At 34.2% G+C, this 14,651-nt stretch overlaps 1 protein-coding gene across 2 annotated transcripts; it reads right to left on the reverse strand.

Annotated features, from left to right (window-relative positions):
* Positions 1 to 7,173: 7,173 nt before the first annotated feature.
* Positions 7,174 to 9,037, reverse strand: LOC133702200 (basic leucine zipper 23-like). 2 transcript variants are annotated; one of them, XM_062126470.1, is made up of 2 exons: positions 8,776 to 9,037; positions 7,174 to 8,141 (listed from the first exon to the last, which is right to left on the reverse strand). In XM_062126470.1, the coding sequence occupies exon 2, from the start codon at positions 8,131 to 8,133 to the stop codon at positions 7,435 to 7,437; it is 699 nt and encodes a 232-aa protein (XP_061982454.1). In that variant the 5' UTR covers positions 8,134 to 8,141; positions 8,776 to 9,037; the 3' UTR covers positions 7,174 to 7,434. The 2 variants fall into 2 exon arrangements, with proteins under 2 accessions (XP_061982454.1, XP_061982453.1); XM_062126469.1 differs by having other exon boundaries at positions 7,174 to 8,269; positions 8,776 to 9,035.
* Between the last annotated feature and the right edge of the window lie 5,614 nt (positions 9,038 to 14,651).

A 14,651-nucleotide genomic window follows, 5' to 3' on the forward strand; every position in this document is an offset into this window, starting at 1 on the left:
AAACCGATCACGGAAGAGTGCCTCTAGAGACTTTGTTTTTGCCACTAATCCATCATAATTATGGTTATCCAAGCTTCAAATCATACTTAATGTATATTATATGGATAATTAATAAGAATCTTAAAATAGCAGGCAATTACTGGAATTTAATTTTTATAATTTAATCATATAAAATGAAAGTTTTGTGATTTGAATTTCTAACAGCATAATTATTAAGGCTAAAACCACTTTATCATAAAAAAATTAAAATCACTGGTCAATAAATTCTGACAACAACATAGTACACTAATTATTTATAATTAAAATGAAGCTAACATCTTTTAGGAGTAACATTTCTGCATTTAATAGATTGATTTCATTACCGGAACCGGAAGCCTTTTAATCTTAATTATGTCCCCAACAAACTATTGATTTGTGAGATTATTAATGATGGCGAACAAGTTCTTTTATTATTATTATTATTAATATAGATATTTGAGTATTAATTAATCTCACGAATTCTAAACTTAATAAATATACAAGTTATAATAGCTGTAAATTTATAAAACTTAAATTAATAATATTTAAAAAAACATGAATAATTAAATTACATCTTTAGAGGGTTGATTTTCCAAGCTCTCTTGATCAAGAGGTAGTTTGCTAGACAAAGATCCCGTCTTATGCTTAAAATCTTGGTTACTGTTTTAATTTAAACCATCAAACATCCAGACATTTTTCCTGGACCTCCTCTGCAATTTGCATGTTTCTCTGCACGTGCCATGAAAAGATTAAACCATCGTCTTTCTTTTTTCTTTTCTCCTTCAGTTTGCTTTCTATTATCTTGTGCTAAAGTTGCCCTTTTCATTCTAAAGAAAGGCTATTGCTTTTTTGGTTCTTGCGAGTGGGGTGAGGTTTCTGCACCTCCCTCCTTTTCATGTCTTTGTTATTTATATATTTGCATCGTGAATCAGTGGAAAATTAGAAAAAAATGGATGAGTTTTCAGTGGTGTTCTTGGAAGATTCTATTGATTGAAATATTGTTTTTGAGCTGGTTCTTCATCGCCTGGTATATATTTCGGCTGAAAACAATTGAAGGAAACCACCATTACCCGCCATGAATGAACATGCTTGGAAGCTCAGACGGGAATAATTGTGATACTTCTTTGGTCAAATCAACAAGGCATTTCAGTTTTGTTCATTGTATGCTTTCTAGTATATAGCTCATTAATTTCAGGTTTGTTTTCTTTTTATGTCTCCCTTTAATTTCTTCTTGCATGGAACCGCCTTGTTCCCTTTTTACTGGCTAGTTTGGCCATTATCGTTATCGCAATTGCAGCTATTAATAAAATCTTCTCGTATATTATGAAGGAAAAAAAAAACTGCTCTCAATTTATAATGCAGGTCCTAATTTCGCAAGCATCCTAAAATTCATATTTCTTGCCATTACCATTGTAGCTTAATAAATACAATTTTTTTCCGATTAAGTTTTTAATTCTAGTTGAAACTTCACTTACAGATTAAAAATTCAAGACAGTGTTAAGAATCTTGTTTAGCCACCAAGACTCCTTGGCTGGTGCGTGCCAACTAATTGTTCCAAGAAAGTTTTCTCTTCGGCTCCAAAAAGTTATGAAATAATGAATTGGGACCCCATTTCTCAACTGAGTAGGAACCTTTCTTTTCGAGTTTCCACGCCGGTGTCTGCTCCTATTTTGAAAATTTGTGATGTTTTTGGCCTCGGGGAGCCGAGTGATCCATTGACAGTGGCAATTCATTAATCAATCAATTGATTTTGGGAAAAGAAGATGGTTTTTATTTTATTTTTAATTGATGTTTTTTAAAGTTTTTTTTGTTTGAAAATATATTAAAATAATATATTTTTTATTTTTTAAAAATTATTTTTGATATCAGCGCATCAAAATGATTTAAAAACACCAAAAATTTATTAATTTCAAGCAAATTCAAAAATATTTTTGAAACGCAAAAATAAATAGGCCTATATAATAGTTAATGATTCAAACTCAAGATTTTTTAAAGAAATAAAACATTAATATAAGATAATTGTGAACTGATTAAATATTGTTATTTATTAAAATTATGATCTTAGTTTATAAAATTAAAATATTAAATGAAATTTAAAGAATAATTTTATGTTCTCTAATATACACCATTAAATAAAAGAGTTTTGTACTCCAAACTTGTACAAAAACACCATTACTTCATGCTAAGTTTTATTTAATTTACTTGGAAGACTGAGATTAGTGATACCATGCAACCATGTAAAAAATCAATCTTATTTAAAAATTTAAATCAATTTTAATAAATAATTTTATATTATTTTTTAAAATCACGCTTTTAAAATATAGTGAAAAGAACTTTGAAGAACAATATCAAATTATCTCTAGGAATGTGTTTTTTCCGTTTAAAATGGACCTTAAATATTTTTAAATCGTAAAAAATAAAAACATAAAAAAAAGTTTGCACAATTGAACAATTATTTTATGGTATCAAGAAAGAATCACAATATAGTTTTCACCCAACAAGAATTAACTTGGAACTAACTATTGAAAAAATGTGATCATATTCCACTAATTATAGCCTATGATAGAAAATGAGAAGAAGGGCCGTATAAGGGTGAGTGGAGATCATCATCAAAGTGACAAATAAACTTGTCCTATGCGCATACAACGTCCATTTCATTGATCACAGGAAAATAAAACTTTATAACAAGGGAGATGGTACCGGTACCGTCCACATAATAAATATAAATATAATAATTACTTTATAATTTTGAAATATAAATTTGATTATTATCAACTACCCTAATGTTCGAGTATATATATATATATATATATATATATATATATGTGTCTAGGCCCCATAAAAGAGGTGCCAAATTTTTGACATGCATGATTGATTTCTGCTTCTTTTATTGACCCTACTCCTCACTGATCGTAGTCATCCGAGAGCGAGAGAGAGAGAGAGCAAAGAAGCTTCCCTCCTATCATTGTAAATAAAATGATTTAATTTTTTTTATTGATTGATACTGCTGTGGTATCGTTCTCGGTTCTAAAATCCCTTTATTTGACTTTTAAATCCTTTAGGATGATCGTTGTTTTTAAAAATGAAAAATAAAATGCAGTGTAAATCATATAAAATAGAGTAGAATCATTTGTGAAGCAATTAATTAATAATTGTGCTCCTAACCTGTTTCAAGTCTACGAGGCAAAATCTTGATGCAAAGACACTCAAGTTTTGCTCACACACGCCTCATCGTCTCTACAATGAAACTCGAAGAAGATCCCTTCAATCTGCTTTATTAGAAATAAAGCCAAATTGGTGCCCATTTATTCAAATTCTTGGACTTACTACCTAGCACTAGAGGACGCATTGTCAAGCATCTTAAATTAAACCTCAAATTTGGCAAAGTTAATTATATCTCCCATGTGGTGGCATGTCCTATTCTAACAAACCCACCCTTTTAAGTTTTTTTAGTCAATTACCTTTATTTTGAATATATACCACAGCTAATATGTTAATTATATGTTTGTCTACGCGGGTAACTGTTTATGTTTTAAATTATAATTGGACATATAAAACATATTATATTTTTTTTGCACGACTAACCATCATTTAAAACACTTTAAAACACAACAGGATTTTTTTTTATTAGGTTTTTTTTTTAACGCTACGGACCTACAAATCATAGCAAACTAAGTAGATCCAAATTTTATTCCCATTTGAATTCTCACATGAAATTAAGGAAATACAATTAATTGCATGTTATGTGATATGTTTTCGAATCATTTTCTATTATTACCCTGCTTTTTGACATTAATAAAAAAAAAAAAGAGTGGTTGGATTAAAGAAACATATTTGCTTAAAACGAGTTACAATCAAGGATTAAGAATGCAATAGAAAAATCAAATAAATAAAGAACAATAGTTTTGAGAAATTCCAAGATAATAAAAAAAATGGATAAATTTCTTGAGACAAGAAAGAGTATCGTGTTTCAGATAATCTAAAAGATTAAATACACATTGTTTTCACTATCAACACTTTTTGTAACGCAGCTAGATTCATGCATCTCTATTACCATGCATAAGTTCCTTTTTAATCCAGCTATATAAGCAAGTGATCAAGGCAGAAATATTTAATCATGCCCTCCTTTTCCTTTTCCTTTGACGACAAAATGCCCAAATATTGAAGCCTATGTTTTGGCTTACATATCCCACCTTCCATGTTATGAATTGACAGGGATAGAGTTTGCGTTTGAAAAGGTCAACAAAAGGGAATGAACAGAAAATTCACGAGGAACCCCTTCTACGATTAAAATTAAAGAAAAAAAGGGAACCAAACTAAATCGCCGCCTGTAATCAAACAAGTGAGAAGGATGTTTTTTTTCTGTTTTCTTTTTATAATATTGTGTACATATTTGTCTGTATATTAACATGGCTATATGGGTAGTTTGTGCATATCTCAACTAATATATATTTTTATATATTATTTATTGATGTGCAGTTATTTTTAAGAATCAGATTGTAAGGAAGAACCCATTAAAATAAAATTTATTAACAAGCACATACTTTAATCATCTAGTAGGTGATCCAGTGGTAAGAACTTGCGGCTAAGTAGCTTGCTTTCCATGTTGTTTCAAGTTTGAGCCATGTGGTTGTTAATATGATGGTCACTAGAGGCTTACATGGTCGTTAATTTCAGAACCCGTGAGATTAATCAAAATGCACGCAAGCTGCCCAAACATCCACATTAATAAAAAAAAATATAATATTAAAAAAAAATGTTTGCCAAAGGATAGTTTTTTTTTTTAATTTAATATTTGGGCTATTTCTTGGAGGCTATAAAATATAGATGGCAACAAGTCGAGTGCTAATAGTGCTCCCCTCTTCTCAAATGCTAATTTGTTGATACGCTGTTTTCATTAGTTGTTTCAACTCCTGTCAAGCATTAAGATAACGTTTACTTATTATCTCATAACAGATAAAAAAATAAAAATAAAAATATATTTAGTTAAAAAAAAACGAACAAAAATAAAAATATTTTTAAAAATATTTTATATTTAATCTTTATTGTTTTTAATGTCTCAATTTTTTTTAATCTCAAAATAGTAACCAAACTATGCTAAAATAACACATCTACTATTAATGAAACGAGTACAGTAATTAAAAGTTGGAATAAGTAAAGCATTATCTAATCGGCTGGCTAAGGAAATTAAATGGCCGTAAGCCTAGCTGATAGCTCAACAATAACCACCTCTATGCGTGCACAAAACGATATGGATAGGCTTGTATTAGGGATAGTAGCATAAAGTTTAACATTTCTTTAAATGGTTTTTTTTTTAATATTTGAACTGAAAAACTGCATCAATATTCGAGTGCGAGAGATTTTACATTGAGAAGTTCGGGACCAAACTACTTCGGCAAGGAGAATCTCTGCACTGAATCATGGAAAGGAAACAGACAACCATGCAAAGATATGGTAAAAGAACAGTGATCAAATTGGTGAAAAAAAAAGAAGAAAAAAACAGCCAGAGAACAAGATAAGGAAGAGGGGCAGGAAAACCCATGTGCCTCTGAGTTTCATGTAATGTAAAATGTCTAACCTGATTTTTATGGGACAAGCATTTTCATGAAATGAATATCACGTGGGGTCAAAAAGACATGAATAATCAATACATGAATTAAGTCACAGGGAGATGTGGCTTCGTGGATGTGACTGTGCACTGGTGCATTTGTCTGCTGAGATGGTGATGATACCTCTGATCCTAGGGTTTATAAATGTTGCTTCAAGTCTTTACAAATAGTTTGTTAGTGGTTAATTAATTAGCAGTAGGGCGCCACCAAGTTGCTCATGTTTCTTAACATTACACAGACATTTTGTTAATCAGGAAACAACAAACAAGATCGTGGAGGGTATCTTTAAAACCTGACAAGATCGTGCAGGTATTAAATAGTACCATTCACTGCTCTGATCCCATCTGTGATTCTATCTATCTGCTTCGAATCCCCTTCCATACCTATAGAAAACGGCCCAAGTTGTTTTCCTCTCCCAATTGAACTTATACAAGGCCATTTTGTGCAGATGAAAATGACCCATCTCAAAGAAACTAGTCCAACATCCATCCTGGTTTGCCCTAGGACTAGCCTAGCTTTACAGTTGAACCTTGTGGGCTGTCAAACCTATAGTCCATTGTTTCATCCGAATTTCGGCCCTGTGAGCCTCTGAGTGTTGAATGTAGTTAAAATTTAGAACAGTAGAATACCGTCCATTGCTCTCCCCACTCTCTGCCATTAATGTCTTCATTTTCTCTACCCTCATATCTGCTTTGCAGCAGCCGCAATTTTGAATTAGCTTTCATTTATCTTACTGGTGACTTGGTTTTGTATTTTGTGTTGAATCAGTAGGTACCCTAGCGCAAAAGAGTAGCTGTTCTTGCAGATTTTGATCTAATTCTGCATGCAAGTAAATGTGGGATCCAGGGGCTTAGTTTTAACCTTCTACTGCATTTGTTATGAATTACTGTGGACATGTATCACGATGCTAAATATCTCACTCATTTCATCAAGCGGAGGATGCCAGCCTCTGCATCATAGCAATCGGGGAGCATGCTCTATTAACTACCTCTGCATCATCCACAATTTTACTTCAACCATTCAAACTTACTAAAGAACAGACTAAGAGAGAAGCAAAAAATAGAAAAAAGCAAAGGAAAGTTGGTGTGGATGAAACAAGATGACAGAGATTGAAATCAGATAAAAGCACTAACTTTTTGAAGGGGAGACTAAAAGAGATGTGAAGGAAGGTACAAAACAAGCATGCATGTACCATTTTCACAACCATCACAGATTCACAATGTGGAAATCACAGAATGGAGTAGTTAAATGTTGCAATAAAGCATGTACGTAAATAGAATGACCGTCCCTGGCGTGTCTAGCGACCACTTCAAAATCCAAAACGGAGAGTTCTTTGTGGCAATTGTTTAAGGTCTTAAGCATAGATCAAGTTCCACACTAGCAGAAAAATTCCACAAATGTATAGAACACTAATCAAAATAGATATTTTCAATAGCAAAACAAGCAGAAACCGAATCAAGCTATAGCTATTTCAGCCAATGGAAGATGACTATTTCTACCAAGAGGAGTAAACTAATAAAAACTTTTCCACATCTTTGCGCCATCATTAAGAGAGAACAGGAAAGTAATATTTGCAATCTAATTCATCATACAATCTATTCAGATAATCAAAACAAAAGATTGTAATAGTCCTTTTTGGCTGAAGTTGTATTAAGTGCAACACGTATATACAACTCTGTGTGGCACTCAACATTCTAAGTCCTATATCCTTATTAGTATAAACAATCATTATTCCCAACTTCAACATATCTTGATGCAGTAAGATCAAAAGAGCTGAAGAGCTTACAGATATTGTCTTTCCCTCTAGTTATTGAGCTTGAGAGGCAGATGGCACGAAGGCTTCCACCATGTCCATTGCATGCCCTTCAGCATTTTCCGTATTATTTGTGTTAGCTTGACAAGTTACTATTGTAGGGGTATGGAAGCATGGTAAATCTGCCTGACACTGTAGATTCATTAGCCCACCAGTGGACTGTGCTCCACAATCACCTTCCTTCAAAACAGTGGTGGTGTTGCAATGGTTTTGGAATGGAAAAACACCCAACTCAGTGTCAATCTTTCCCCTCAGGTCCACCAGAATGCTTCTTAGCCTCGAAACCTCGGCTTCAAGAATTGCCTGCCGTTGTATTTTCCTCACCAGCTGCTGGTTCAACAAATGCAATTTCTTTACTTCCTCTTCTAAGTAAGCCGTATGTGCCTTCTTCTTTTCCCTATACTTTCGAACTGCTTCCCTATTTCCTGCTGGCCTTTTTCTTGAATGCTCTCTATTGTCTGGGTTATCATCTTCTTCAGAAGCAATGACTTGGGTGTGTGTGTGGTAGCATGTATGTGTATGGATTGCATCGGGGCCATGAGGGTTGCAAGTGTGAGTGTGAGTACATGTTCTCGTATTCTTCAATAATTCATCAAGAAGTGAATCCACAGACCCAGAACACTGCAAACTTCCAGAAGTACCGGGATCCGGTAACAAAACATGATCCGAAAGCTCTACCTCCCCATCATCCATTCTATAATCTTTCATTCATTCCTCCAAACAACATGTACTTTCAGTCAGGCACCTCAAAAAATAGGAAATCAGCAAGACCAAAATATCCAACTTTTCTTTGATCAATCACCTCTACTGCTCTAACAAAGCAATAAACCTAACGCAAAATCGAACAACTTAAGCTTATAATAAACTAAAATCACCAACTTGTAACATAAAAGCGGGATTGCAATTTGCATGATTACTACCACCTTAAGAATATATGCAAAGGCAGAGTCCCTACACAGAACATAACATTATAGCTTTCCACAACCTAAATTGTCATAGTCACCAAAAAATTGAACAACCCTTTTAACATTCAAACCAATACGCAGAATCAAACCCCAAACTCAGTAAAAAACTTTGGAGGGTGAATTCAACCCAACAAAAAAAGTAGCTTTCTTTCACCAATTTAAAGAAAACCCAGATGGAGATTCTTTACAAGAATATAAAATAAAGCATAAAGAAAAGATATTGACATTGAAATCATTCAACAACAGAAGAGAATCCAATAATCTTAAGCTTCAAATGGACAAGTGGTAGCACATAAAGAACATGATTTTACAGTGCAAGAATATCAATAAAAGCAAGAAACTGTGTTAGAGAGAGATGGAGAGTTATTACCTGATCTAAGTGAAGATTCCGAGGGAAACAAGAAGCATTTCTCATGTTCTTCTCCATGCTTCCATTTTGTTTGTCAACTTGTGTAGAATTTGTCTAACGGCAAATAGTTTTTCCCACTTTGTCCATTCATTGGTTGATTGACAACTGCCCTGTTATCTTGTGGACACAAATTGAGCTGCACAAACATAAAGAATTGAGAAATGTAATGAATTTCAAAGAATGTTGAGGTTGATGGATAGTTTGGTGTCATTTTCGTTGTAACAACAATTTTCGATTAATTTTTTCCATACCCAAAGTCAATGCTCCTTACTTAATATTTTAGAGAGCTACATTATATATTCAGCAATTTGTGATTCTTGCATGTATTCCCATTTTTCCTCGAGTTATTAAAATAAATAAATGTGAATAAGAAATATTTCATAAATACATCAACAATTTAGATATTTTATTATTCTACTGTAATTTAGATATTTTTGTTATTCTACTATAATGAATGTTTTTAAATAATTAACGTATTAAGAGAAATTAAATTCTTTATAATTTTAAAGACACATTCAAAGTGTTTGTTTGGTAATTGTATTCAAACTATTTTTTAAAATATTTTATTTTAAAAAATATCAAATTGATTTTTTAAATGTTTTTTGATGATTTTAATGTTGCTGATTTTAAAAATAAAAAATTATAAAAAAACATAAACATCAACACGAATTTTGAAATTTAATTAAGAAAAGACTTTGTCTCTGTTAAAAAATAATCCAAAAAACTATATATATATATATATATATATATCCCAATTTTATCTGGAAAGAAAGAAAAATTGCCAATCCAGTTAAAAAAGGTTATCTGAGTATGTGAGTATTTTTTTTTATATGTAAAAAGAAGCTAATCATAGCTTTAATTTGGTGTTGTTATCGGAGATTATTTTCCTTATATTCACTTAACTTTTATTTTCATCTCAATCTGATATTTCATAGCAGCTTAGTTAACAAGATTTATTAGCAAATATCCTAAATTTTATCGGAGAATTTTTGTTAAGTTTAATTACAATAAATCTCTTGGGATTTGGTGTTATTTCAATCAATTCCTAAACTTTATAGTATTTAAGGCCTGGATAGTGGGAGTCGATCATCTCTTTGTTGATTGCAAATCATGTAATATTGTCTTCATATCTTCAAAATTTTGAAGACTAAAGTGTGTGCATGTATGATGTATGGATATGGTGAAGCAAAAGAATTCCCTCCGTGATGGTAGGAAGCTTTCATTAAGTATAAGAAATGGTACAAAAAGCAGTTCCTACTGCAGAATTCATCAAGGATAACTTCTCTTCAACCTTTATTTTAGAACAAAAACACTTTTCATAAAAGAAATCCCAAAGACTCTCACAAAAAAACCAATCAAATCATGAGTTACTCTCGTTACAAGTTGGAAGAATGAATTAATCAATAAGAAAACACACACAAGCTTAGTATCTTTCGGGTGGTGAAGAAGGTGAAATATGGAACATAGTCACATGAATGGGATGGAAGGTATTTTTAGTAAAGAGGAGGGGGAGGAGATGGTGATGGTGGTGGTGATGACTTGTAATAGTATGTGTTAGAGAATAATATAAATCATATCCTAGGACCTCACCTGTTGTAACCCAATTTTGGATCCACCAAGGTTTTCTCGAATGTTATTTTATTTCTATTATTATTTATAAAAATCCAAAAAAATTAAGAAAAAGTTTAAAAATTCAAAAATATACTTTTCTCAAGTCAACCGCATCTTTCCATCAAAACCGAGTCCACCGGGTCAATACGGGTCAAACCATGTCGACCAGGGTAAAAAATAAGTTTCGGGCCGTTTCGGGTCAAAACCGTCATTTTTGACCAAAACCGAGTCCACCGGGTCAATACGGGTCAAACCATGTCGACCACGGTAAAAAATGAGTTTCGGGCCGTTTCGGGCCGTTTCGGGTCAAAATCGTCATTTTTGACCAAAACCGAGTCCACCGGGTCAATACGGGTCAAACCATGTCGACCACGGTAAAAAATGAGTTTCGGGTCGTTTCGGGTCAAAACCGCCATTTTTGACCAAAACCGAGTCCACCGGGTCAATACGGGTCAAACTATGTCGACCGGGGTAAAAAATGAGTTTCGGGTCATTTTGGGTCAAAACTATTATTTTCGGTCATTAAAATTAATTTTTAGCGGTTGAAATGAGGTTTTTCTAATACTGATTTGAGTTTTTAATTTTATCTATATAAATATATATATTATTATATATAATAAAACAAAATTAATAATATAAATTTGTTATATTAGGCGGGGCAGTTACACTAATTGTAGGCGGAGTAGTTGGCATATACAATTTTTCTTAAAGCAGATGCGTGTTGTCCCCTGTCATTGGCTATAAATAGCCAGTGACAGTACGCTAGAGGAGGAAAGGGGGAAAAGAAAAAAAAGAGAAAGAAAAAAATATTACTGTTATATTTTTTTTAGTTTTTCTTCACGAGAGTAGGATATTGTTTTTAAAAAATAACAATTTCAAAAATACCAAATATATCCCGACATATCTCAGCCGTTGAAATATTCCAAGATTTGATCTCGTTGCGCCACGTCAGCCGGTGCACCGAGATTTCTGTGCACCGCGACACACCAGATCAACGCTCTACTCATCCAGACCGTTCGTTCAATCTGCTAATCTAGCCAATCACAACCATCCGATCATTTCATCCGAGATCCAACGGCGTACAGTGTTCAGCGGTACCGGTGTACCATACACGCGTTCACACTGTAGCGTAATCTCGGAGCCTCTCTCTCCTCTCGCCGGCGACGTTCTCTCTCTCATCCGATCTCCACTTTCCGGCCACCTCTTGCCTCCGCACCACCACAGAAAGGTTTATCCCCTGCTGTCAAGAAAAACCCCGGTGGTTTTCATCGTTTTATCCGCCTCATCTGGCCGGAAAAAGGCCGCGATTGTCGGCGGCCACCGAAGCTTCAAGTCGTCGATTCTCCTTCGTCAGACATCAACGACCGACGATACCACCGCCATCAGAATCCTCGTCCTCAGATCTACCAGGATCGACCGTCGTTTGGACAGAAATCTCGCCGGGAAATTTCGCCGCCGCCAACAGTAGCCGCGCGTGAGTCACACGCGCCGCCAGTGGCATTTTCGTAATTTTCGGAGAATTTCGAGGGTATTTCAGTCTTTTACCTATACAGTGATACTCAGGTAAATTTTTTGAGATTTCTAACATTTTTTTATTTTGTGTATAAATTTTCTTGCATGTAAAAAACAATAAAACAAAAAATATAAAGAACAACGTGGTTCCCGCACCCATTTTATCATATTATTGTTCGTGGATCCAAAGCCCAATTCTCGAATATGGTTATATCAATTTCTCAATAATATCAAAATAAAATTTATTTTTATAAACGAATATTATTTTTCGACACGTCTCTTTTTTTAAAAGGACCGATGTCAAAAAATGTAAATATCACAAATATGGATTATTTCAATTTTTTTTCTTTTGGTAATCCAGACGTAATTCTCCTTTTTAGGGTTAAAACGTCATATTTTAGACAAGTTTCCTAATTTTTAGGGACTGATGTCATTTTTAACGCGTCTCCTATTTTTAGGGACCGACGTTAATCATTTTAAAAAAGGCAAATTGCCAATATCTATTATTTCTTTTGGTAACCCAGACGTAACTCTCCTTTTTAGGGATAAACGTCAGTATTTTAGACAAGTCTCCTAATTTTTAGGGACTGATGTCATTTTAACGTGTCTCCTATTTTTAGGGACCGACGTTAATCATTTTAAAATAATTACCAATAAGCCCAAAATATAATAGCATTTGAATCAAATAAAAAACACACAAGTAAGGGTAACCTTTCTTTTGAAAGGATGTTTTAAGGGTGGTGTCTACCTTCCCTTAATCATAACCAACCCTGTACCCGAATCTCTGGGATCAGTGTCTAATTTAGGATTTCTAGTTCCCTCAAATTACTAGATGGCGACTCCAATAAAATCTTTGTTTCCCTAAAAAAAAAAAAACCCTTTTTGTTAAAATAAACAAAAAAAGCGGGAGCCGTCGCCCGACGTCGTGTATCGACATCACCTAATAGCTTAAGCTATTGGGTTGAGATGGTTCTTTGACATGGTATCAGAGCCTTGATGACCAAGTGGTCTCGAGTTCGAATCTCACCATTCCTATTTATTTGATAAAAATTAAGCATAAAGGTAATGTGGGCCTATGCAAGTTTCAAGCCCAAAGGGCTTTCACTTGAGGGGGTGTGTTAGAGAATAATATAAATCATATCTTAGGACCTCACCTAACAGCTTAAGCTATTGGGTTGAGATGGTTCTTTGACAGTATGAAGGTGGTGGTTATGAGGATGGTAGAGGTGGTGAATTTTAATAGTATGGTGGAGGAGGAGAAGGAGAAGGAGGAGGTGACTTATAGTAGTATGAAGGTGGTGGTGACGACAATGGTGGAGGAGATGACTTGTAGTAGTATGGGGGAGGAGGTGACGACGAAGGAGGTGGTGGTGACTTGTAGTAGTATGGAGGTGGAGGTGACGAAGATGGAGGAGGTGGTGACTTGTAGTAGTATGAAGGTGGTGGTGATGAAGATGGTGGAGGCGGTGATTTGTAGTAGTATGATGGAGAAGGAGATGAAGAATGAGGAGGTGGTGACTTGTAGTAATAATGTGATGCTTGATAATGCTTTGATGGTGGTGGAGGTGATTTGTAATAATAAGATGAATGTTTTATATATTTTGGTGGAGGTGGTGACTTGTAATAATACGGTGAATGCACTATATGTTTAGGTGGTGGTGGTGACTTGTAATAATAATGAGGTGTTGAAGAATATTTTGGTGGTGTGGGTGACTTGTAATAGTATTTAGGAATATGTTTTGATTTCTTTGATGGTGGTGGTGGTGATTTATAGAAATAAGGTGGATGTTTTAAATATTTTGATGGAGATGGTGACTTGTAATAATATAGTGGATGAACTATTTGTTTTGATGGAGATAGAGGTGACTTGTAATAGTATGATGGAGATTTTACATACTTTGGAAGGTGAGATTTGTAATGGCGTGGAAGATGCTCAACATGTTTTGGAATTAATGGTAACTTGTTCGATGGGTGTTTGTAGATGAGTTGAGGGTGGTGAAGTGGTGGCGGCGAAGCACTGATGTAAGGCTTGTAAGCGACTACAGTAGTGGCTATGACGCAAAATGCCACTGCATAGACTAACTGCGTAGGCCAATATCCTAGCCGTCCCCAGGTTCCCATCTCTAGCTAATGAAAGTTGAAAGCCAGAAATTAAGTTTTTAGAAGTGTGTTCTGTGACTTGCAGCTGCTATGTCTCTTTATATAGTGATCTTTCCTACAGTTAGGCACATTTATATGTCAACCATTAAATAGTGGGCTTCCAATCAGAAACTAAGATGAGAGTTAATATGTTGGCCATGATGAAGTCAAGCATCCTGGTGAGCATTGGTGTATTCAATCATGCATGGCTGTTTGTAATTGCTTCTCCACTCACGGCCCCAAGTTTGCTCTTAGGTATTAACCATATAAATATAAATAGTAATGTCTTCGTTTAAGTTTTATTGTCCACCACCACCAAGCCATTAGGAGGAAGAGAATATATATATATACATGTATATATATACATATATATATATATACATGTATATATATACATATATATATATATATATAGAGAGAGAGAGAGAGAGAGAGAGAGGGGGGGGGGGTAGTGGCCTCCCAATCAGGACTTATGACAATAGATATAATTGTGTAGGATATGATTAAGTCGAGAACCGTACAACCTCCAAGTACTCGTGCAGTCGATCATGGTGGATTTTTTTTTTCCTGTCGAT

This window comes from Populus nigra, chromosome 8 (assembly GCF_951802175.1).
Source record: "Populus nigra chromosome 8, ddPopNigr1.1, whole genome shotgun sequence".
Lineage (NCBI taxonomy): Eukaryota > Viridiplantae > Streptophyta > Magnoliopsida > Malpighiales > Salicaceae > Populus > Populus nigra.

Excerpts from the sequence above, each read along its gene's own strand:
- LOC133702200 (XM_062126469.1), bottom strand. The coding sequence starts at position 8,148 with ATGAAAGATTATAGAATGGATGATGGGGAGGTAGAGCTTTCGGATCAT.